Source organism: Thermobia domestica, chromosome 5 (assembly GCF_964235325.1).
Source record: "Thermobia domestica chromosome 5, izTheDome1.hap1.1, whole genome shotgun sequence".
NCBI lineage: Eukaryota > Metazoa > Arthropoda > Insecta > Zygentoma > Lepismatidae > Thermobia > Thermobia domestica.
In genome coordinates, this window is record NC_137458.1 from 291001151 (window position 1) to 291027767 (window position 26617).

Sequence of the window (26617 nt, forward strand, 5' to 3'; positions counted from 1 at the left end):
AAGGGAACAATTCGCATAACTAAAACAAATTCGACAGATGATTCAAAAGGTATATAATTTGTTCGATAACCTACCTTGTGGAACGCAAACGGAAAAATGCATCGCGGTGATCGGAACTGATTCATTAGCACGGACACGAACTTTATTTGATTGTTTCGTTGGTACATCATAACGTTCAGATGAAGAAGTTTCATATTATATACAGATCTTCTGCCATAATCTTTGATTGGTCAAAATCCAAACACGTCAAATGGCTGAACAAATCGTGTGCAGTTCTTTGGTGTATGTCTTTGCCATCCGTAATCCAACTTGCAATGGACAGTTTGTCTGTGAGTGGACCCCAGTGATCAAGCAGTAGCACGTTCAAATCATCAGGCTGCATAATAACGGTAGATTACTAGGAGGCGCAATCGTGCATTGAACGTTGAATCTCGAAAAGTTCTCAACCGTGCAGGAATTTTATTAGTTTGTTTCAGTCAGCATGAATTGGCCTTTCAAATGGCATGCTTAGTGTCTCTGCAGGCGAGTGTTTTCTTCCGAACTTTCCTTGTTAGTAGTAGAGTGCTCACCTTTGGTGCGACGGATCCGTGACTCGATCTAGGTCACGTGTGTTTATGGGGACAACATTCTGTTAATGAATTTTCTCGGGGTTCTCCCGTTTCCTTCCACATTCTCATTGCACCACTTCTTGTATAATTATTCACTTTCATTGATCAAATTATCTGTTTTCTTTAGACTACAAGACATTTATGTAGGACGTAAAACTATAAAAATTTCATGCCATTCGGATTTCACGATTTTCATCAGCAAAGGCTGTCAATGACTTGTTATAACCTGTCGTTTCACTACCAAAACTTCCTTATATATATACAATGACTGACGAAAAAAGAAGCATCTAAAGGAAACGGAAGGAATGAAATGAAACTTCAGAGGTTGCTAGGCTGGGTTTGGTTGTACGAGTGTTCTAGCACCCCTTCGCGTACGGGTACATACATTAATGCTCCTTGGAAATGAGTCGTCGTATCGTTACCTGGGACGAGACAATCCATAGCTGCTGCAACTGTGCCTCGAGTCTTGCAGATCAGCAGTGACACGGAGTTGGCGTCAGAGGTGGTCCTAAACGTGTTCAATTCGGCGAGATCAGATGACCTTGCTGGCCAGGAAAGAACCTCAACATGACGTAAACAGTCCATTGACACACATGTAAATGAAAATGAAATGAAATCTTTGAGTTTTACGTCCCACGGTTATGCCGGTTAGGCTAAAGGAGACGGTGATGAGAGATGAGGGAAATGGTGGAATGAAGAAAGTGGGAGGAAACGAAAGAACCCCGAGGAAACCTGCGAGCACGGTGTTTGTCCACCACAAAGTTCACTTGGCAGGGGCTGGGATCAAACCCGGGACCCCAAGCACTAGAGGTGAACGCTCTACCACTGAGCCACCGCGCCCCCCTTGACACACATGTGTTGTATGTAGCTGAACATTTTCTTCTTGAAAGATTGTATCAGAATGCTTTCGCAGGAGGGGTAACACATTCGACGCAGAATCTCACCCACGTATCGTTGTGTCGTCAAGTTTCTGCGAATGACTACGAGAGCTGACCGAAAGTCATACACGATTGCTCTCCATACCATGACATCATGGATGATGCCGGTGTCCCGTGCCACAATATTGGCTGGATGTACCCCCCCCCCCTTCCTAGTGCCGGTACGCATGAACACGACGGGCATCTATCGTAATGCTGAATCGAAACACATCACTAACACGATCCGTTACTATTCATGAGGATTGCGTGCTGCTCGAATGCGACATCACTCCATATGCAGTTATGTATGAACTGTTGTTTATGGCAACCTACACAGGAGACGCTTCACTTGCAGTCCAGCTGATAGTAGTCGTCGAGACATGGTGCGGGATGGCACAAGATATTGTAGAGCCCACCGCTTGTGTCCGAGTAGCAGACGCAGACATTACAGCATTACGCAATGCTTCATGCACAATGCTTGTGATCTGTCGTGGTTTATGTCATAGGTTGATGCCTTCATGTACCCTAACATCGGTCCACGGTGACATCGGAATGCTCTGCATGTCTAGCAGTCGCACAAAATGCCTCGTGCAAACCCACGATGAGGCCCTTTCGAACGCTGTCAAATGCTGTTAATGTTGTCTGATTCGGCAACGAAGCATAATTTGTTTCTTGATATTCCTGTCCGGTGCTGACCTACTTATCACAACTGACTGACACGGCCAGGGCTGGATTTCTTACTGCTGACATTACTTTCCTCTGCTCTGTGTGTGGCCTTTCGCGATGTTCCCGATCATTGAAACTCTAATCGTTTACACATCCTCCATAGCACTACACATCTACCGAATTGCAGTTGAATTAGACAATGCAATTTTGGTGCTTCATTTTATTTTCATTTGGTATATATATGGGGCTATTGTAAACGATCTTCCGGATTTCAAAGTTTAATAACTCAGGTTTATTTATTCACAATGACATACAATTTACATTAAATGAAAGAATAACTGAAAAAGTGTATTATTATTATTAAGTACATACATATTATGTTCCACGTCAAAGATGCTCAGTATGAGTGCCTTTTGTAATTTGGCACACATGAATCTGACAAATTCTTGCCACCGTCTTTACAACATCTCATAGTCAATAGATGCAACTGCTTCTTGAATGCATATTGAAGTTCAGGTAAATTCATTAGGTAGGAGTGTCTTACACACTTAGTTTTAACATAACCCCACAAAAAAGTTGCACGGGGGATGATATCTGACGATCTACGGGAGGGGGGTGTAAGGAAGTAGACCCTGATCCTCACGAGAGCTCATCCTATTAATTTGGTGATCTGTTAACTCTTGATATTCCGGTGCCAATTTGGGGGTTCCTCTTTCTGCTAAAAAATAAAATTTTTCGTGTCCTCTTCCTCATAATCACGGGAATTTTCCAAAGCCTAGATCGGTTTGCCTACATTCGGATATTTTGTTCGAAATGTACCTTCATTAACACAACTGGCTCAGTGAAAGCATCTCTTCCCATGAGGTTTTGCATCGCATCAGAGAACTCAAGTCTCTTATCCTTGTCAATAAGTTTAAGCGCCTGCAACAATTTTAATCGGTATGTGTGAAAATTGAAACGTTCTCGAAGAAGCTTCCACATCGTTGTCTGCTTCAAGTAGAATTCTTTGCTTGCACGAACCGTTGATTTTTGTGGGCTTCTTACGAAAGTCGTACGCAAACGCTCAACTGTTTCCTTATAAACTTCTGACCGACCTGTTGATTTCGTCTTGCAAATACACCCATTTTCTTTAAATTGTCTGCATCACTTCCGAATTGAGTTCCCGCTTGGTGGATCTAACCCGAACTTCGTCTTGAGACTTCGTTGAACACTAACTATACACTGTTCTAAACGAAATTCGTGAACACAAAATGCTGTCCTTTGTTTCCTGGCATATTGATTTACTGTCGCCTGAGCGACGGAATTCGTAACGATACGTCAGCTTTGCTTGGTGTAAAACTGTTTGAACTTTTCTTTAATTTATAGTAAGTTGCACATCATTGGGAGTAAATTAACGTGGATTATTAAACTTTGAAATCGGGAAGATCATTTACGATAGCACACACACACTCTCTCTGTGTATATATATATATATATATATATATATATATATATATATATATATATATATATATATATATATATATATATATCGGGTGTTGCAAAATAAATGTTACAACTCTTGGGAGTGACTCCTGCCACTGAGACAAGAAAAAAAGTTATCTTGAACTTTCGGCTATCGGACATAGTTTCGGATCTACAAGGTGCCGAAAGCGTGGGAAAATGACTTTCGGACGCCAATAGTTCGGAAACTATCCAACGTAAAGAGGACGGGTAAAAATTTCACTGAAGAAGTCTAACTTCTGTATTGAATTTTGCATGTTTCACAATCCTACCATGCACGCGCAAAGGATTCCCCAAAGGAACGTAGGGAGTCCCGGATAATCTGCCAAATGAAAATTGGTCTAAATGGATATGAATTGATAGGGTTTCTACCAGGTAACAATAATTCGTTTGTATTAAGTCGATATCTGGAACAAATACAAAATGGCGGACACCTTCATGCCTGTTGTGTGTGGTTGCATAATCGCCAGGTACGAATGTTGGCCAACAGTGACGTTCTGAGTATTAAGTGTAGCGAATTTGTACTCAAATGCACTAGAAAGACATTTGGAATGTCGGTAGAGAACAACAGATGAAGCAGGGTGATACACATGTGTGGAAGCACGTAACGAAAAGTGCCCAGAAATGCACTCATACTCGGTAAACGTGAGTTCAAAGCGTCAGAAATATAAGAAATATAGTCAAGAACATGAAAGCCATTGCCAATTCCCCAATAATATTCTATCAAATCGATGCAATATGATGTACACGGTTTCATACCAATTAGGATGCAACAAAACTGAGGTCAATTTAAAATTGTGCAAGGGGATTCAGAAAGAAACTGGGTAAAAGAAAAGAATGTCACTAGCGGGATCGCATGATCGATATTAAAATGTGGCCAATGTGTGTGTTTATATCAACATGTAGCTAATGAACAAATGTCAACATGTTCCACTACTGCTGGGACACCGTCCCACGTGTGAAAATTAGGAAAATAACGTTGTACATCATGCTATTACATCTGGTGTACTTTTTGGTAGAACGTAAGTAGAACACGATTGTATCAATGTCCCTCTTTGTTTGGGACATTGTCCCTCTTTGTTTGGGACATTGTCCCACAGTCGACACATATGAAAAGAAATTTCTTAATCCATGGTTCAAATTCTGATAGAGCGTGAAAATAACAAACTTGTATCATGTCCCACGTCTTCTGGGACATATAATATACTCAAAATATAGGAATATACCTCCAAAAACTCGTATCTTACACACAGTGCACATGTCAAGACAAAGACTAAAATGAACTAATTTGACACATGTAACACTACTGCTGGAACACTATACATATGGAAAATAAAACGACATGAGAAATAGGAAGAAACGTCTTAAAGCTCTGCTTGTTTACAACTGTGCAGTAGGAATAACAAAATGAAACAGAGGCTGTACAAGAGCGCTTGCCAAACTAAGTGTGTACTCCTCAAAGAAATGAATACAAAAAAGTAAGGCTCCCTCGAAACCTCAGAGCTAGAGTGCTCGCTTTCGCTCGCGTGGTCGCAGTTTCCAATCATACTAGAAGCCCACAGCCTCAGATTCAAGACCCGAACAGTTATTTTACTATTTTTCGCACATGGGACGGTGTCCCAGCAGTAGTGGGACATGTTGACATTAGTCCATTAGCTACATGTCGATATCAACACACACATTGGCCACATTTCAATACCGATCATGCGATCCCACTAGTGACATTCATTTAGTTTACCCAGTTTCTTAGTGAGTCCCCTTGCACAATTTCAATTACGGCCTCAGTTGTTGCATCCTAATTGGTATGAAACTGTGTACATCATATTGCGTCGGTTTGAGGGAATATTATTGACGAATTTGCAATGGCTTTAATGTTCTAGACGCTAATCCTTACATTTTCGACGCTTTGAACTCACGTTTACTGAGTATGAGTGCATTTCTGGGCATTTTTCGTTAAGTGTTTCCACATGTGAATCACCCTGCTTCATCTGTTGTGCTCTACCAACACTCCAGATGTCTTTCTAGAGCATTTGATACATATTCGCTACACTTAATACTCAGAACTTCACTGTTGGCCAGCATCCGTACCTGGCGATTATGCAACCACACATAACGGGCATGGTGTCCACCATTTTGTATTTGTTCCAGATATCGACTTAATACAAACGAATTATTGTTACCTGGTAGAAACCCTATCAATTCATATCCATTTAGACCAATTTTCATTTGGCAGATTATCCGGGACTCCCTACGTTCCTTTGGGGAATCCTTTGCGCGTGCATGGTAGGATTGTGAAACATGCAAAATTCAGTACAGCAGGTATGACTTATTCAGTGAATTCTTTCAGTGAATATATAAATTAAATACCTATACGAGGGGAGGCTGGAAAGTTCATGAAATCACCAAGAAGAAATTTACCTGGAAGAATCATTTTAATACACTACTCAACGTTTTCCCTCCGAAGCTCTATATACTTTTCACAACGAGGTTGCAACATTTCTAACCCTTGCAAATAGAAGGTCTTATCCTGTTGTGGAAACCAGCCCTCCACTTCCGCAATGAGTGCCTCATCGGATGGAAAATGTTTGCTTTTGAGATGTGGGAAGAGATGATAGTCGGAGGGGGTCAGATCAGGTGAGTAGGGTGGGTGAGGTACACAGGTAAAGCCCAGATCCACCAGCAATTGCATGGCTTGATGAGCCTTGTAGGACGGTGTATTATCCTGGAGAAACCGAACACCACTGCTCACTTTTCCCTGACGTTTTTTCTTCAGAGCCTCCTTCAGCTTAATCAAATAATTGAAATGCACCCCAGCATTGATAGTTTCATCCATTTTAAGATATTTGATGACACCGTCCTTATCCCAAAACACCGATGCAAGCACCTTCCCAGCTGATCTTGGCTTCGGAACTTCTTTGGTCGAGGAAATCCACTGTGGCGCCACTTCATGGATTGCCGTTTAGTCTCTGGATCATAGTAGTGCAGTCATGTTTCATCTTCTGTCACCAGACTGCGCAAGTACTCACCAGGGTTTTGAAACTTTTGCAAAATTTCCTGTGACATCTGCACCCGTGTTCTCTTCTGGTCAGCATTCAAACATTTTGGGATCCATTTGGCACTGACCTTCCGCATGTCCAAATATTCTGCTATTATGACATCCACATGCTCACGCGATATCCCCACACACGCAACAATGCTTTTGATCGATATGCGTCTATCCTCCATGATCATGTCATGCACTTTGTCGATGTTTTCCGTGGTCACTGCTCTTGAAGGCCTGTCTGAGCGAGGTTTATCTTCAGTCTCACGATGACCAATCTTAAAACGCCTCACCCACTTCGCTACTGTTATATATCCAGGAGCGTGTTCCCCCAAAGTATCCTGCAGTTTTATGAATATCCATAAAGGACTTGTCTTGCAACACAAAAAAACTTGATGACACTGCGAAGCTCATTCTTCTCGAATTTCCTTATATCCTCCGCCATATCTTCTTACAGAACCTGTAACGAAGGAAATAATAATGATAAAATGTTCATATACGGAATGAGAGGTTCACAATATATGATCTTTCTAATGACTACACTGATATGTTTAAATGTTTATTTCTTGGTAATTTCATGAATTTTCCAGCCCCCCTCGTAAAGCACTAACAGAGCATGGTAGTTTCATAAGCCATTTCCATTTTGAACATGAAGTAGAAGGGTTTATTCATAATTTGAAATACCCTGAACCTCCCTCGTATTTTTCTTTTTTAACTTCCAATTTTTGCTTTCTGGAGAAATGGATTGCTGACCGACGAAAATTCAAAGGCTTGGCATTTATGTTTTGAATTGAATTGAATTTTACTGCATTCGATGACCATTTACATTGGCTGATTGCTATATGGTATAGAACATGTCAACATATTATGGAAGGATTATTAATAAGGCAAAGAACTAATCAAATTAAATCTCTTTCCAAACATGAAAGGTTCAAAACGTCACTACGTATTCTGTTGCTAAACCACTGCTTTACAGTGTGAAGGAATATTTGCAAACTGATCTAAGTTCTGCTAAGTCGTAAATTTAATTTTTGTACATATAGATATATTTTTTTCTATTTTGTAAAAAAAGAAAATGCTGTATGGGTGAGTGATGTATCCAAGGAAACCACATTTTATCATGTTTTTCTATCACCTAGGAGATAATGCAAAAGTAGTTATGTTTTAGATTAATATGAATATATATTTTGGATAATATCATTGACATGTTCTATACCATATGGCAATCAGCCAATGTAAACGGTCATTGAATGCAGTAAAATTCAATTCAGTTCAAAACATAAACGCCAAGGTTTCGAATTTTCGTCGGTCAGCAATCCATTACTCCAGAAAGCAAAACTCGGAAGTTAGAAAAGAAAAATACAACAGAGAATAGTCTTGAAACAGTCAATTGTACCACTTAAGAAAATACGGTATTCACTACACCATTACGCCCTGATAAACATACCATAATTTCGAGATCGGAGTCATATCTTCTGATCCTACGTAGACATAAACAAAAGTCGAGAAATTTACACCTTCGTGTGTATGAGATACGTATCAAAATGTTACTGCCTTTTTGGAAATTTAATTTATGTAATCCTATTACAGCTTGCTGCATCGGTTAAATTTAAATACTGCACTACTTCTTAAAAAACAAAAACCGTAAATATTAACCATTCTTACAAAATATCACAGGAAAACACTTCACAATACCATAACATCCAATGTCGTTAGCAAAGCGCATGTTTAGTTTATTGAAATTCATGTTACCATACTAAATTATTATTATTTTTCATTTTTAAGGTATTATTACTATTATCAAGAAAAGAAATTTATAAATCATGGTTATTAATGTTAATTTCTATATATTTTAATAAACTTGTTTATAGTAGAATGCTATTGTTTATGTAAATTATCCTTACGAAGATTTGAAGTTGCATTATCCTGATATAATACGGCTCGTAAGCATTTCTTTCTACTATTTAAGAGGACTGTGTAAAATTTTTACATTCTTATTTTTATGCTGTGAACTACGCAAAGCCTGTTGCTTCCTTCCTTGGTTTGTCCAATGTGTTCTCTGATTCCTATATTTCTTTTTGACATACCAGTGTAAGACTTAACACGTTCACATCTCACCTCGAAAACACCTGAGTGGATTGCGTCATCTTCAAAATAGCTTTCGTATCCGGTTAGTGACTTTTCAGTACTTTTGAGAGATTTGAAAGAAAACTTGAAATCGTATTTATTTGCTGCTTTCTTTTAATTTTTACTTTCATTAATGTTGTTCATAGGGGGAAAATTATTATAATAAATTGAAATTTTTAATTAGCGATAGAAAATTGGCTAGATTCAGAGACTCGTAATAGGGCGGCCATGATCTATCTGCAACAAAAGGAAGACAAATTGAGGAATTAGGACCAAACTTACATAGCATGACCACAACAATAACAATAATATAAACGAGGACAGAGGTCAGTTCTCGTTCATTCTAAACATCCCATACATAAGCGAATGTTAATGCTGTGAATGAAGTGGGCATTTCATATAGCAATCACAAAGTAAATGTGGATCCCCAAACAGCTCACACCACTGCACATTGGAGAATCAAGTGGCATGCTGTCTTGAGCATTGTTTCGCCACAAGAGGAATGTAATCGTATTACTCAGCCGCATTGTTGCCGGTGACGAGTGTGTTTTTCACTACACTGGAACATTAATGCCAGAATAAGCTCTGGAAAGACTGAAATTCGCGCCACCCCAAAAAATTCAAAACAACTTCCTTTTCAGGAAATGTTTAGCTCACTGTCTTCTGTGATATCCAGGGTGAGATTTTTGCTGATTTTGCAGTAACAAAACAAACTATCAATGTTGCTGTGTATTGTGCCATACTTGCTCATCTACAAGCGGCTCTGTCCGAAAACGTCCCAAAAAGTCTTCATTGGGGATCGCCATTCTGCAATACAACGCACATTCCCATGTTGCTAAAACCGTGTTGCAAAATCTGCAATCTCCGAGTTAAGAAATGGTAATGCATCCAGTATAGAATCCAGAGCTAGCACAGTCAGGCGTTGGTTTTTCAGATCATTGAACTTGCCTCAATTCTTCCACAGTTAGTAGGAAGGCCATCACAACCGTTCCAGCCGAACGAGCTCTACTACATGAGTATCAAAAAGTTCATACCACCCGTTGAGACAAGTGTTTCAATGCCAGTGGTTGCTGTGTACGTAGAGGAGTGTTCACGATTCAAAATGTATATTTCAGTTTTTATGAATACGTTTCTGTTCTGCTGTGAAAAATTTACTCAATAACTTTTTTTCCCCTTTTAATACAACTAGCTGACTTTAAATACAATTACATATAAAATTTACAAGGAGACTGGAAGTTCCCTAATACGCAATCATATACAAGAAGGTGTAAATAATTTCATGATTTAATGATTTGTTTTCTTTCCTTATTGTATGAAACAAAATGTTCAGTCGCGAGCAAAAATAGTAAAAAAATGTGTGTAACGTTTCTAAGGAAAGGACATATACAACAAATTTAATTTTTTAACAAAATTTTCTTCCAGATTATGAATAGCGAAAGGTACAAATATGTGTAGTAGGATAACCCTCTTCATAGCTGTACCTTAAAATATACACAACATTCTAGAACAAAGGTGGCTACACTTTTTTTAAATTTTATAATCCGCTTACTCAGACTGGTATATTATTATTATTAATAATATTATTACTACAGAAAAAATCGTGTTTTAATTACGCCGTACATATAAACACTTATGGTTTATTTAGTACCAATGATGAAGTTTTTATTTTATTTCCAGGAAATCGCTCTTCAAGTGAAGCTAGTAGCAGCATGAAGAGGAAGAACAATTCGCAGGCGAAATCTCAGGATATTTTAGGATCTTTGCTCAACCAACCTTTTCCAGTAGTTGGTCCGGGTACAACTAGGGCAGTGACACAACCAATCATGAGCACTGGTTCGAACACCCAGTTATTGCCTGGTCCGTCTGTAATTTCTTCTCAGTACCCACAGTACCAGCCTTCGATAGCTGGCCAAGTATCACACTATCAACCTCCGGTACCTGTTCAAATGCCACAATACCAACCTCAAGTACCACAGTACCAACCCCAAGTACCTGGTCAAGTACCATATTACCAACCTCAAGTACCACACTACCAATCTCAGGTGCCTGGTCAAGTTCCATACTACCAATCTTCAGTTGCTGCTCAAGTACCTCATTACCAACCTCCGATAACTGCTCAGGCACCACAGTATCAACCTGGGGGAACTGTACAGGCACCACAGTACCAATCTGGGGTAACTGTACAGGCACCACAGTATCAGCCTCCGGTAACTGCACAAGGACCACAATATCAACCTCCGGTAACTGCACAAGGACCACAGTATCAACCTCCGGTAACTGCACAAAGACCACAGTATCAACCTCCGGTAACTGCACAAAGACCACAGTATCAACCTCCGGTAACTGCACAAGGACAACAGTATCAACCTCCGGTAACTGTACAAGCACCACAGTATCAACCTCCGGTAACTGTTCAGGCACCACAGTATCAACCTCCTCTGTTATACGGGCACGGAAATAGAGCTTTAGTTCCAGCAGTGAGTGGAGCAGGTCAGTTAGGAGTAATGACTCCATTTCGTGCCCAGATGACTAGTGCACCAAGAGGAAGTTTCGTTCGACCTACGGGTGTAGCTAGTGTACCCAGAGGAAATTTCGTTCGACCTGTGGGTGCAGGTAGTGTACCAAGAGGAAGTTTCTCTCAATCTGTGGGCACAAGTCAAACTCAGACAAATATTCAGTTCAGTGAACGTCAAAACAGATCTACCGCGTCACCTGAGATTCAGGTTGTGTCAGAACAGAAGGGATCGCCTTCAAATACAAATGTTAATGCTCAGGTACCAAATATAAATGTATCACAAATAAATCGTCAAAATACTGTACAGACTACATCCTCAAATCGTAGTCCGACTGTAGCAGGTTCTGTAGTGGGAGTTCTATATCAAGTGCAAAAATTAGCCAATAACTCACAAGGAGTCGGTGTTCTACCCCCGTTAACAAACCCAAGTTCATCACAGGCAAATTTGTGTAATAATAATGTTCAGCAAAGTGTATCGTCAGTAGTCACTAGTTCTAGGACAGTGGTTCAAAATCAACCATTACAAGACAGTGCTGTACCGCAGATAATGAATAAAAATTCGTCGCAAGCAAATGTAGCTGGTAACAATAATAATAAACAATTGCCACAAAATGTTGGTCGAACTCAAGCATCTCCTACTAAAACAGTGGCCCAGTTACTACAAGCAGAAAGGTCTGTTAATCGGGTAGCGAATCCAAATTTTGCGGGTGCTGTGAACACTAATACACCAAGAAGTCAACCAAATCTAATGAGCGTATTATCTTCGGGTGTTTTACTTAGTAATACCGATCGTTCTCCAGCAGCAAATAATACGGACAAGAGTGAAATGGTTTCGTCGTTAGTGGAAAAACTTGTTGCGCTCATGAATAATAAAAAAATAGTTCTAGATACAGCACTTATAAATAAATTGATAGAAAAGGTAAAACAATTGAGTCAGATATCAGTGAATTCCAGCGTGTCCCAATCGTTGCAAGTATTGTTGATTCGATTACAGGAGGAAAAATGGAAGATAGGTAAGTGCTGTTTCACTAAAATACTGTGATTTTTATATAATATGTGTATTCAGCGAAATGTGCATTGTTTAGAGCAGTGCTATTCAACCTTTTTTTTATCGCGTGTCCCTAAACACAGTTCGCCATCCAATTGTGTACCCCTGAAGCTGTTTAAAAGAAATTAAATCTAAATGAACTTATTAAACTTAATACACATGCTATGTTGATTAAAAAGGGAGACAAATAGAGACCCAACAAATCAGTGTGTCAATCAAAAGACTATTTACAGGGGGATAAAGTACGAATCCGAAAAAATTAACATGGGAAATTTCAAAATTTTCTCCAACTATGATTATTCAATAAATATTGGTAATACGCTTATTTTAGTATTACGTACCCCCAGAAACATCTTCGAGTACCGCCAGGGGTACGCGTACCCCGGTTGAATAGCACTGGTTTAGAGCCCTTTTGTATTCTGTGAAAAAAACTGAAACTTTTAATAAGTTTTTACTCCTAAGATTAAAGAAATTTATTGAAATTATGCGGCCTCTACTTAAAAAGCATTTTAAATTGTATGTAGTTGTATAAAGTTCCTGATTTAAAATCTCTACTATGTAAGGGGTCTGTTCTGGTTCGTATATATAGTATTCTTCAAAATAATTCCAAAACGCTTTTAACACTTTCTGAACTGGTTTTTAATACTTGATCGTGAGAAGTGTACATAATCAACTTTTCTGCATATTCAGCAAGATGTCTACACCTTTATACATACACTTATTTTCTCGATAAGATGTCTACGTACATGTACATTTCTTTACGACGTTGCTATAGTAACAACAACTCTTATTTTAGTTACCGATTACACAAATAATATCTCAGAATCTCTATATGTCTTTCTTTTCTTTTTACATTATACTGCTCACATAATTCGCCTCTGATCCCTTTCTGTAAATAGGCACAGATTGTTAATATTTCATACAACGTTATCGTTGTAACTATGCACGCAAGAAGAATCAGGCTTTGTAGATCGCATTAGGTACATTGTTGTTATCTTCATGTTAATTTTAATAATATTTTTCTTGTAAGTATTATGTTCGCTCTCATACGTTCTCATAATATAGAAGTAGTTCTATCTATATTTTATTCTATATATATAGTAGTTCTATATACAATATACAGAAGTGGCTATCAAAAGAATGGGAACACTTGAAGAAAGTACTTGAAGCGCTCAATTTATATCCTGGCTGTGGTTAGCCATTTTTCACTGTAGTGCTCAAATTTTCCTTGCTGCGGTTAACCGTTTTACTGTAATTGTAAATTTTAATCCTGGCTGTCCAATGTTTATATTGACAGGAAAGATCTGATGAGAAAATAAATTGGAAACCGAAAATGCTAGTATTTAATTGATTAGAATTCTATAAATAACCTTGTATTGTCGTAGCAGATATGTTGTCCGTCGACGCATGAAGATGTTATCAGGTACCCATATATCCTCTGCAATATAACAACAAATAACAATTCGAAGTAATTATAACTACGTTAAAATTTTGTCATAAGCTCAGCTATACCATGAAAACGCACTTACCGTGTATTTCCATGAACTAAGCCAAGATTTTGGCGTGGCACATCGGAATCGCCACCCAAACATGTAATGGTTCAGGAAATCAGTCAGAAGAAAACCAAGATTCAAGAGGTAATGTGAAGGGTAACATCAGGATAAGTTTTATGTCATCAAAATGCTTCGTAATAAAATAGAACCATTGACATGCAATTATACCGTATATCTGAACATTAGTTTTAAAGAATAATTTATTTTGAATTAGGTCACATATTTGCTGTTCGTGCAACTTAACTTTGGATTTTTTTTTTTTTTCTGACTAATCATTCAATGTCTTTGTGTTATAAAGAAACCAAAGCGTGTACACAATACTTTTCCAGGACTGGATGAAACTGGAGTGCATTGATCATCCAACTGTTATCTATCTGTTTCCTCCCTTCTTGATTTACTCAACCATTTACATAATCGGAAAATGTAAAGAAAATGACAGCCAAACAATAAATTGTTGTGCTCATAAGCAATGCGTTTTTAAAGCAGAGAAAATAATGATATAATTCGTTTTCAATCAGTTGAAGGAGAATTGAACCGGAAAACCTAGGGATAGCTTAGGGCAGTCACAAAAATATAGCCAGTGACAATCTCTTCAGTGCTTGGCGATTCGAAATTAGAACCCAACGGCTGGTGTTCGGGCTTTGACTATCGCAATAAAATATTCCAGATGCTGCATTTGTTGTACTTTTCGTGGTGGCAGTCCTCTTCAATGCTCGGCGAACCCTGTTTCTAGGCTTCGTTTCCGCCAGCTGTTATAGCTTCACCGTTGTTGTTTTGCCACGAGTTCTTTCGGCCGTGACTACGTTGGACCTGTTCCTCATAACACACCAAACGTACTGGTAACCGTAAATATACGCGCGCCAATTAACCGTACATCCACAATTTGACCTTTTCGGAACCCAGAGATGTCTCCCTTTTTACAGATGATCAGCCTTTCATATGTTTTACTCAACTAACAACGACTAGATGCTGCACACACATCCTCACTTTTACCATCTCACAGAAGTTACGTATGCAAATTGCAAGTGTTTCCATTATTTTGATAATCATCTGTAGCTTACAGCTGTAGAAAGCTCTTATTAACATTTTACTGTAAAAATAATCCAATTTCCTAATATGTGCTAACCTAGTTTATTTAGTCTTTAATAGTTTAAACGTGACGGTAAATAATTACGTAAGTATTAAAACTTAAAAAAAAAAAAAAAAAAAAAAATAGTGTGTCAAGGACCTACTGTTTCCTTCAATGGACAGTTAATACAAAGAAATAAAAAAAATTAAAAAATGGGAACTTGGGTAATCGTCGGATTACATCTACACTTAGGACCTGTGTAAAATAATGTAAGATCGAGATCGACTTTTTTCTTTTAAGTTGTATCCTAACTAATGATAAAGGAGATGTGTTAGAACTGGTTATCCACAAAAACTGGTAGAAGAGGAAACTCGATAAGATTGTTTAAAGATTGAATTGTAGCATTTTTACCCATATTATTAAAAATTTTAGTTGTTCGAAAATACTATAATCTAATGTGTGTTAAAAAAAAAAAAAAAAACGAATCATGTTTTACGCAACTTTGTTACGAATAAATAAAGATCATTATCTTCCTGTTACGTTGTTGTGTATTTGCCTTATATATTTTACTCATGTTTACTACTGAGGAGAGCTTCAATAAGAAAAGCAATTTCCTGAGATCAAATCTTGAATTACTTTGTTCGTTACATCCTTCTTTTATTCTTCTATATGCTATTAAGTACAGATACTCTTTTATGGTCCTAAACTTGTTCAAAATAAGAATTTCTTGTGAACCACTTTAATAGTGGAACGAGTGGCCGTTCGTGAGTCATCGTGAGTGGTACCAATTTAGAATCATAAAGAAGTATGAGCATCTATACCTAACAGCACACAGAAGAATTAAACAAGGATGTGACGTAGAAGAAAATTCAGGATTCAATTTCAGGAAATTAGTTTTCTTGCCAAAGCTCACAGTAGCAATGTGAGTCAAATATCGGACAGATAATAAAACAGCAACGGAAATAAAAAAAAAGTTAAATCTTCATTTACTTATTTATTTATTTATTTATTTATTCGTATAAATGTAATATGCAAATACATGGTGATTATAAATGATATATCGGGTTTGAAAGGAATGTATTAAAAATATGTATATAACCTACAATAACAGGTGATCCAGAAAGAGTCCATGTTTCATACACATTGTTGCAAATGCTCGATGTGGCTTCCTTTCGTCATACGACACATATCTATGCGGTAATCTAGATCGCCCCCTCACGCGCTCTAATATTTCCATAATAATGGTTGTAAATGCAGCTGTAGTGGGATCCTGGAACTCACCTCAAGTTGTTGGTAGTGGAGACATTCCCTATCAGGAGATTCAAGAGGCCACGGAAAAAGCGCTGTCTTTTCAGCGTATCGCCCCATCCTGCATCATGGGAATCCTTCGTCCTGTGCTTTTACCTTTACACATGCAGCCAGTGCCCTTAGAACTGTCAATACTATCTCGCTATGAGAATACTTTAATGATCTGGCGAAGTAATTGCAAAGGATCTACGGAATGCACGCTGTACAGTAACAACAGTAAAACACTTCTCATATTCCAAAACACAGAATGTTTTCTCTGAGCTACCATTTGTGACTATGAGCCAAGATTACGGTTATGAGAAATTAAACTTTCAGATTTTTTTCCTTTCGTTTTATTATTAGCACAAACGTATTAATAGTTTTCGACATATTTCACTTTCAGTTTCGATGAATTATTTATATTCACCTTGTAGGTATATGCTGTTACAACGTAGGACCCAGAAAAGGTGTCTTCTTCTGATAGTGTATACATAAGCTAAGGTAATATTAAATACAAATTATTGCACATTACTTTTTATACAACGCAGAGTACTTTCCAGTGCGAAGAGTCTCTGGCATGATTTCAGTCTATGAGAATTTCTAGAATAAAATGAAATCTTTAAAGTCCCACAGTTATGCCCTTTAGGTAAAAGAAATCGGATTTTTGAAAGGGGCTGATTGTAAAAGAATTGGTGGAATGAGGATGTGGGAAGAATTCGAGAAAACTCACGGACACGATGTTATTCACCACAGGCTAAATTCGTCTGAGATTGAACCTGGAACCACTAACACCAGAGGTGAGCGCTCTACTACTGAGCTACCGTACCCTGTGGTCCCCGTCTTTGTGGTAGACAGCAACGTGTACCATTCTTTCTCGGAGATCTGCTTTCTCATTGCACCAGTTGTACGATGACTGTTCACTCCCATTGATATTTATCATCTTTAGTATCCAGAGCGTGAATATGGGACGTTGAGATTTTATTTTCGATACACTTATGGGAATGTATTAGAGTTTGTGTAAGTTGCATATCTGTTCAAATAAAAGCATGAAATTTAGTCCGTGATGGAAATTTCGTCCTGAAAATGTCCCTTGACTACAAACATGGAGCTCATAGTCTGGTCCTTTATCTTCCCGAACAAAATATTTCAATACACAAGAATAACTTTACTTGGAAATATATTATCTATGTAAAACAGGTACTTTCTTCCTTGAAAGTGAAAGCATTTAATGATACTGCGGTCTTAAAAAGGAATTAATTAGTATCTCGTTAACATTTCTTCTGGACGACAGTACTCAACATTAAAACGACTCACATTTCTATTAGAAAATGTGTAGTCTCATTATCCTAATTGCTAATGAATTAGGTAAATTTCTTTCTCACACAAAATAAATATAGTATCTAACCTTTTAATCTTTTCCTTACAGCAAATGTCAGAAAACAACGAATAATGGCGTCAAGCTCTAACCCCGAAGTAATAGATCTAGAAGGTAAGACTTGTCCGATTTTTGTATTTGTTTTATTATTATTTGTTTATTTTTGTGTGTGTTTTGGATTCCTAGTGACGATTAATAAAATTAAACTTAGCTGTTTAATATTACTTTAAGAGACCATCCTAGCCTGTAATACAGCTTGTATTCATAGCAAATTTGAGGCATAGAACTTATGAATCATTTCTTGAGGAATAGTAGCTCCGTTGTGTGATTGTGGAAGAGAAAGTTTGCACCAGATGCACGATAATGTTGAGCTTGGGGGATTCAGCAGGCTAGGTATTCAAGCTCATTTTGGGACTGCGGTGGCTCGGTTGTAAAACGCTTACATCTGGTGCGTAGGGTCTCTCATTTAATCCCAGCTCGCGCTAAGTGAACTTTGTGTTGGAAAATCACCATGTCCGTGAGTTCTCCTGTTTCCTCCCACTTTTTTCATTTTTCCATTTCATTCGTTATGATCATCACAGTCTCACTTAGCCTCGCTGCATAATCGTGGGACGTAAAACCATAAATTTTATTTCAAGCTCATATTGATGATCTTCAAGCCATGCTTTCACATGCGTGGCTGTGTTGGCGCATTGTCATCTTAGAGTCTCGTTGGTATAGAACATCTATAACATAGGAAAATTTCCATATAATCATTGGCAGTATTCACTCTTTGAGAGGAATAATAGAACCAACGTAATAATATGAAATTGCGGCTAACACCAGCCTGTTTAACGATAGTATATTTGGCGTGTTATTAGAAACAAGGAAAAAGATGACTCGTCGAACCCTATTTTACCCCCTTTGAACCATCGTGTTTTTACTGACTCGTTGCTCTCGTTGATCAGATATTGCAATCCAACCGAGGCAAGGCTGCTGAGGATATGGAGCCCTTGTTGGAGTGTGGTTGCAGAAGTAACTCGTTCCAGATGCTGTTGACTTCACTAATTCATGCAACATTAGCTGTACGGTGCAAATCATTAACCGTGGTTTCCATCTACTGTTCCTGTTCTCTGATAATATCTTCCCACAAGTTCTGCATGTTGTCATCACAGGGCTCACACTGACCTTGAAAATCGGAAAAATTAAAATGAGTCAGTGAAATACTTCAAAATATGGCAAAAGTCAAGGAAATATGTTATGTTCCATAGAAGTCAGGTCGTTTTGAAAGTTTTCCAGAGAAGATATGAAGAACACTTCAATGAATCAAGACAGATTCAGAAAAAATGATAAGAGGAAACTGAAGAACAAAGATAATCTTTACAAATAAAGAAGCTTGAGGAGCACCGAAAGATGTCAGAACTTCAAACTTTGAAAGAAGAACAAATCAAATAAACAAATTTCAATGTTACAGAAGTTTAAAAAAAATGGTTGTAGATAATAAGCAAAGAAAGAAGCGAAATTTTTTATATGTCTTTGTACTTGCTTACGTTTGAGTGTATTCGGAATGCTGAAATATTAAGGTGATCGTTAGTGTATAATTATTGTTTGATATTTGTGTTTTATTATATTCTAAATACAGGAAGTTTGACTCACAATAAGTGTTCACGGTAAGAAAGTAAGTTTGTACTGTATTTAAAAATTGAAAAGGAGAGCGTTAGGCGGCTGTCAAGATGTGGAGATTGACTAAAAAAATAATAAGAAACAGGCAAAAAGGCTAATATTCACAGCAAAAAATGCTGTGAGTATTATTGAGTGTGGTGAATATTAACCTTTTTGCCTTTTTCTCATTAAAATCATCACCGCTCGCAATATTGTGATTTAAAAAAAAAAAAATTAAACCTGACCGTAAATAATACCATAAAAGTTCATATTCGGGGCGCCGCAAGTCAAGGAAAATTTACTTCCTCGGTCATAGTAAGTCAAGAATATGAATACCAGAACTTCAGTATGAACCCACATTACCTTCGACGTTGCTGCTCTTGATGTACTTAATACATTGGCAGTCGTAGATACGCTTTCTCAAATTTGCTCTCTTTGGAAATCGGAGATGTCTCCCATCGCGTACTACCGTCTGGCCTGTTGTAAACGAATCTGCATTACACCGTTTCATGTACTACTCTGTATCACCCAACATAGCAATAGCATAAGACAGTAGCAGTCCACTAATATTCATTGTTAATAACTCACAAAAAATGTGTATTACGTTGATTGATTAGGAGGGGGGGGGAAGTGAAAAGTTCTGTGTTAATTCCCATGGTAAAAGAAGAACATATACACAATCTTCAACAAAACAACAAACAAACGGGGGGGAAAAAAAAGTGATCCTTATGGTCTTGACAAGATTGCAGATGTAAGTCATTATGTGAAGAGCGTCTAGTCAACAGTTAGAGAGAGAGTACCGTTAAGTTTAGACACGTAGTCCAAATAAAAATAGACCAGAGCTCTGTTGGAAAATGAAGTTATTACTTTCTTGTATATTGTGGCGCTAGATAATGCTCCTACGTGTTACGTAGCATATGTCATTAATAATTTATCACCAAAGAAAAACAGCGCATTGTCTTTACGATAAAAAATTACACATAACTGATCTTTGGAGTGACAGAGTCTTCCATCACCATGGAGTATTTTCTGTGCCCCAAGTATGCGGGATGGGGCGATTCGGATGGGATCTGAAATAGAAGTTACATCGTCAGTGTGGCAGACCCATAATCTCCCTTATCCCGGTGGCTCTAATTACACTGGCGATCGGCGTCCTATCATTTACATCTCGAATGATCCTTCTGTTCAGCCAGATTTTCACCATTGCCATCATTAATGTTGTTATTACGCGAGGTCTTGGGTGGATTACCCGTCCTTAATATCGAGGATCATTACCGATGATGAAACTTAGGTGTACGGGTACGACCCTGAAACAAAGGAACAGTCTTCACAGTAGAAAAACCCATCATCTCCACTACCGAAAAAGGCGAGGCAGGTCCGCAGCTCAATCAAGCACATGCTCATCATCTCTTTTGATATTCGCGGTATTATGCATCACGAATTTATCCCCAAGAGCCAGACCGTCAATAGCGAGTTGTACTTTCAGGTTTTAAGGTGTCTGAGGGAGGATATTCTGTGAATGATTCATTGCAATATCTCCGTATACTTTACGAATCATGTCAAGCGTCTCTGTGGCAGATTTACCCAGTTTCACACAGAATTTCACGTTCGCTTATTGTTCTAACTTGCTGTACATAGTGAAATCGAAGACATGTTCAGAATAGCACCAGGTACAGAGCTCCCCATGTACATAGGACAGTGTCTTTTGCTTGCTCCCTGTGCTTGCTCGTCCAGCCTTGCACTGCCATCTATTGGTGTGTCACAGAACTAGTCTCGAAACGTTTGATACCACCTCGTAAGCGCAGTGAGTAGTCATTACTCTTCTATATTCGTGAATTTTCATTTGGTCCGAAAGGAAACACTACTGTATAACTTCAGTTCATTATAAGCAGAAGAGGCACTGTTAGCATCCACAGTAATTAAAAGAAAGAAAAAAAAAAAAACTATATTATGCATTTTGTGTATAAAATATATTTACTTTTGCCGATGACTATACAAAGAAGTGAATGGACTTCCCACACATACAACGATTCAGTACAACTTAGAGACACTAGAAGTCATGTTTATGTCGTTAATAGCTATTCTATCAATATTAGTTCTACCAATGTGTGTACTTTTTTTTTCAGTTAAAATGGTGAAATTTTATTCATATGTTTCCTTTATTCCAATTTACTAAGTTAATTAACTAAGAGATTTCTTTTTTAATGTTTAATTCATTCACTGAACTTATTTTGGAATTTTTTGAGCGTTAAGATAACGTTATTCACTCTAACATGGATAAAAGTGCAATTATGAACTAAATCTGTTTCAACTTCGGTGCTGCGTTACGTAAATTCAGTTTTAAAATAAGACTTGTCCTCAGATCAGTAATGTATTAATTATTTATTTATTTCTACAGATACTGGATCTTCTTCAAAAGCGAACAATCCTCCTGAAATAATAGATTTAGAAGAAGGTAAGTTTAATTAAATATTTAACAGTTTAGTGGGGAGGATAACTGTATGTTCTACTTTGCTTTTCCCATTCTAGCATTAAAATCATTTAATTACTGGATTCTGAACAGAAAATCCTTTTTTCAAAATCAAGAATCAAGGACAATCAATCATTCGAGAGGACGCGCAAATGTTGCAACCATGTTGCAACCATGTAGCAGTAAGCTATCATCAAAACCAAAATCTGAATTATCTGAACCTCAGGATAATTTTTTTCCGAATATAGAACAAGATGTAAGCAAGACAGGATTTATAAAGTTTTGTATCTTCTTTAGTTTATTGTACTTTTTTCTTGCCTGTCAGATTACTTTTAGATTATCAGTAAAACAGATATATCAAGCTGGATAACTTCTAGCAACTTGATTATAAGATGGTTATGCAACCAAAGCGACATTTGTGATACGGTGGTTGCATAACGTACGCTTACTGGAGATAATTGCAATGCCAGTTTAAAAACCGACAGCTAGGCTTGGACTGAACATAGGACTTACAATTACTAGATATTGTAAACACGCTTTCTTAGTTGTAGAATCCACTACAGGGAAACAGAAATGGTACGTGGACAAAAGAAAAAAGTCATAAGAACTCGAAAAAAGTTAAAATTTCAGGTTTTTTTTTTTCTTTCTTTCAAAAAAGCTGTCTTTCCTATCTCAAATAATCTGATCTTGGATAATAATCGACTCATAACACGTCATCTGTTATCATACTGTACAAGAAAGAGATCTCCTGTAAGAACACAATCATTCATGAAGTGAAGCACGCTGTCCTAAGATGATTCAGGTGAACTGACAAATCTCCCTATGCCGCAACTTTCCAGACTTAGTTAAATGATGGGATAAATGTGGCAGAGAAATATGTCGAGTTGAAATGTATTCTTTATTCTATAATCGGAAAAGTTATAGTTTGAACCTCCTCATAATTTGACGTGGATAAGGTTGTCTTTCTTTCGTTCTTCTTTTTCCAAAATTAGCTTTACGAATTTATTGTGGGTATTGTTATTTAAATTCAATATTTAGGATAGAAGTACTTCAGAACACTAATTGACTGACTTATTTATTCCTACAGATGCTGGGCCTTCTTCAAATCAAAATAATAATCCGCAAACAGTAGATTTAAATGCAGGTAAGTTCAGTTATAGCAAACCGAAGTTTTTTTCCTCGGCTTTTATACCAGATATTTTTTTAAAAATATTTAACAGTTTAGTGGGGAGGGTAACTATATGTTCCACTTTGCTTTTCCCATTCTAACATTAAAATCATTTAATTACTGGATTCTGAACAGAAAATAATTTTTTTAAAAATCAAGAATCAAGGAAAATCAATCATTCGAGAGGACGCGCAATGTACAGTCAGCGACAAAAGTTCTTTCCGTTTGATAAAATTAGTTTCATAAAGAACCATACCACCAATATTCTCAAAATATTTTTTACCAAACGGAAAGAACATTTTTCGCTGACTACAAATCGGTGGACACTCTCTAGTTCCAGTAAATTGTTTATAGACCTGTTTAAATTTCAACAACAAAAATGTTTTACTAAAGAGTTTAATAGTGTTAGCAACAATTATTCGGAATCTAGTAGATTTCTTGCAGCAAAATTACCATTAATGGTTTATGAATAAGCTTAAACTTCATTATAATTATGTATTGCATTTATTGAAGCTATTTATATTTGAAGCTTTTTACATTTTAAAACACGATCCACAAATTTCATACTTCAAAAAATTTTGTCACCATGTAGCAGTAAGCTATTATCAAAACCAAAATCTGAATTATCTGAACCTCAGGATAATTTTTTTCCGAATAGAGAGCAAGATGTAAGCAAGACAGGATTTATATATATAAAGTTTTGTATCTTCTTTAGTTTATTGTACTTTTTTCTTGCCTGTCAGATTACTTTTAGACTATCAGTAAAACAGATATATCAAGCTGGATAACTTCTAGGAACTTGATGATAAAATGGTTATGCAACCAAAGCGACATTTGTGATACGGTGGTTGCACAACGTACGCTTACTGTAGACCGTTGCAATGCCAGTTTGAAAACCGACAGCTAGGCTTGGACTGAACATAGGACTTACAATTATTGGATATTGTAAACAGGCTTTCTTGTAGAATCCACTACAAGGAAACAGAAATGGTACGTGGGCAAAAGAAAAAAGTCATAAGAACTCGAAAAAAGTTAAAATTTCAGTTTTTTTTTCCTTCCAAAAAAGCTGTCTTTCCTATCTCAAATAATATGATCTTGGATAATAATCGACTCATAACCCGTCATCTGTTATCATACTGTACAAGAAAGAGATCTCCTGTAAGAACACAATCATTCATGAAGTGAAGCACGCTGTCCTAAGATGATTCAGGTGAACTGACAAATCTCCCTATGCCGCAACTTTCCAGACTTAGTTAAATGATGGGATAAATGTGGCAGAGAAATATGTCGAGTTGAAATGTATTCTTTATTCTATATTTGGAGAAGCTCTAGTTTGAACCTCCTCATAATTTGACATGGATAAGGTGTCTTTCTTTCGTTCTTCTTTTTCCAAAATTAGCTTGACGAATTTATTGTCGGTATTGTTATTTAAATTCAATATTTAGGATAGAAGTATTTCAGAACCCTAATTGACTGGCTTATTTATTCCTACAGATGCTGGGCCTTCTTCAAATCAAAATAATAATCCGCAAACATTAGATTTAAAAGCAGGTAAGTTTAGTTATAGCTAAATTCACATATCTTGTATACTGATATTCTGTGCAAAACAAATATTAAGGCTGTAGGCCTACTTTCATAATTTCATAGTTTACTCTTCCGTTAGCGGAAGGTCACTTGCAGGTTATTTCTTCCTATATACTTCTGTCGTTTTCTCACCGTCTGTTATCTTTTCCCATTCGTTTTATCACGCTCCTCAAAATATCTTTCTTCTCATTGTCCTGAGTAGTTTCTTTTCATTCTTTCTGCTGTCCGTAATATTTTCCAGTGTAGTGATATTTAATCAATAATAGGAAAAAAAACTTCAATTTTTATGAAGTATTGTTTCGTATATTAAAAGAAGTTAGATTCATTTTTGAATATTAAAATATATTGAATATTAAGAATAATAGGATGTATTGAATATTATAGAATATTGATTTGTAATGGAAAGGTTTGATGGATTGTTAGCTAACAAATTTATAGCGTGACATTAAACAACAACACAGTTAACACATTCTGTGTGCAGCTATCTCAAGAAACAAAACAAGGGAATATTTATTCCTATTAGTAAAATTGGTGCCATTAGCTTATACAGAAATCTATTCACATAATTAAACAATAAACACAACATTATGATGGGAGCCCTAACAATTAAATGACTTCAAACAAATCTAATCTTTCTATAACTAATTTACAACAAATCTAATACAAATGGGTAGTAATAGTGGAGTATCGAATTTACAGATTTTAATGTACAAATGAATTATTGACTGTCAGGAAAACCATCCTATCACGATCAGCCAAGTCGAAACTAAAGTATCTAGCCAGGAATATTTTAAGGATAAATTGCGTTATGCCAGGTGGAAAGTCCATGGTGGTGGTGACTGTTGATGTGCGTTCTAAAGGAAGTCCGCCAAGAACAGAGATGTAAGCATTGCCTTGTGATCTCCAAGCTCAGTACTTATATAACAAGACTACGCACTTTCACTTTTCTAGTTCTATACGTCACCTGTTGTTACCTTTCATTTTTTTTTTTTTTTTTTTTTTTTTTTTACATATTCAAGTTTCTGGCTATGAATTATCTTTTTATGAAAATTTTATTTCTTTTAATATTACAAATAATTGTTCTAAATTATATCATAGTTGTATTAAACATGACAGTATATCATAAATTCTCCTTATGCAGTAGATGGATAATCATTAACGTATCAAAAGTAGAGTTGATTTTGAATTTAGCGTCCCTTTCAGCAGCGGAGCTACATAAGACGTGGATCTACTGATTAACATGGAATCCAAACCAAATGAGCGCCCGCCGGAAATCGAACCGTGGTCTCTCAACCGAAGCCGCGTGACACTGAACACATCCATAGAACGTAGGGTTTATTCTATCACACTAGACGTCGTAGAATAAAACCTGAACTTCGCCATATGTGCTGAACACGAAGGGGATATAAGTGTACTGTGTTGAAGGTTGATTTCCCGAAAACTGAATTCTGTATGTTGACTGATGTGCATGAGGTTATTGGGGAGCTGCTTAAGTTAAGAGGTAACGAACTCCAATCTAGGAGGCCAAATGGCGGTGGAACCTGATATGCTGACATTACTCAACAAAAGTCCTGCGAGGCTGTTAAAAGTAAATTATTACTAAACAAACCAATCTGGCACCATGGTAAAATATAATGTCCTTAATCCACTTAGACCAGAACATGTACAGGGTTTCCGGAATGGGACTGACGGTTTTTAAAAGTGTTTGGTTTTAATATGGTCAGAGATACAGAAGAAGAAGAAAAACATTCATATTCAAGGAAAACTCAAAAAGGTTTGTTCAGCAATACAAAGTGTGGTTGTCTTTTCATATAACTATAATCTTCGTGAACTCAGTAGTTATCCTGACATGTTTCGATATACTCTTCTCACTACATCTACCTTGACATCCAATATGTTTTCTCCAATTATCTTAACAATTGTACCTTTCAAAGTATTCCGTGAAAATTCCTTAACCACACCGTGGTACCAACACACAAATTGTTTGAACAATCCAGTATTTTCTGTCTTTAGAGAGTATTGTGCTATTTTGCTTTCATTTTAACT

At 37.0% G+C, this 26617-nt stretch overlaps 1 protein-coding gene across 1 annotated transcript in view; it reads left to right on the forward strand.

Moving 5' to 3' along the window:
- The window catches only part of LOC145686685 (uncharacterized), a 64520-nt gene that overhangs the window by 21504 nt on the left and 16399 nt on the right, over positions 1-26617 (forward strand). Inside the window, exons 5-9 of the mRNA XM_081760219.1 lie at positions 10539-12389; positions 17760-17822; positions 21748-21804; positions 22907-22963; positions 24482-24538. Coding sequence (XP_081616345.1) covers positions 10539-12389; positions 17760-17822; positions 21748-21804; positions 22907-22963; positions 24482-24538 — 2085 coding nt within the window. The remainder of the gene's footprint in view (positions 1-10538; positions 12390-17759; positions 17823-21747; positions 21805-22906; positions 22964-24481; positions 24539-26617) is intronic.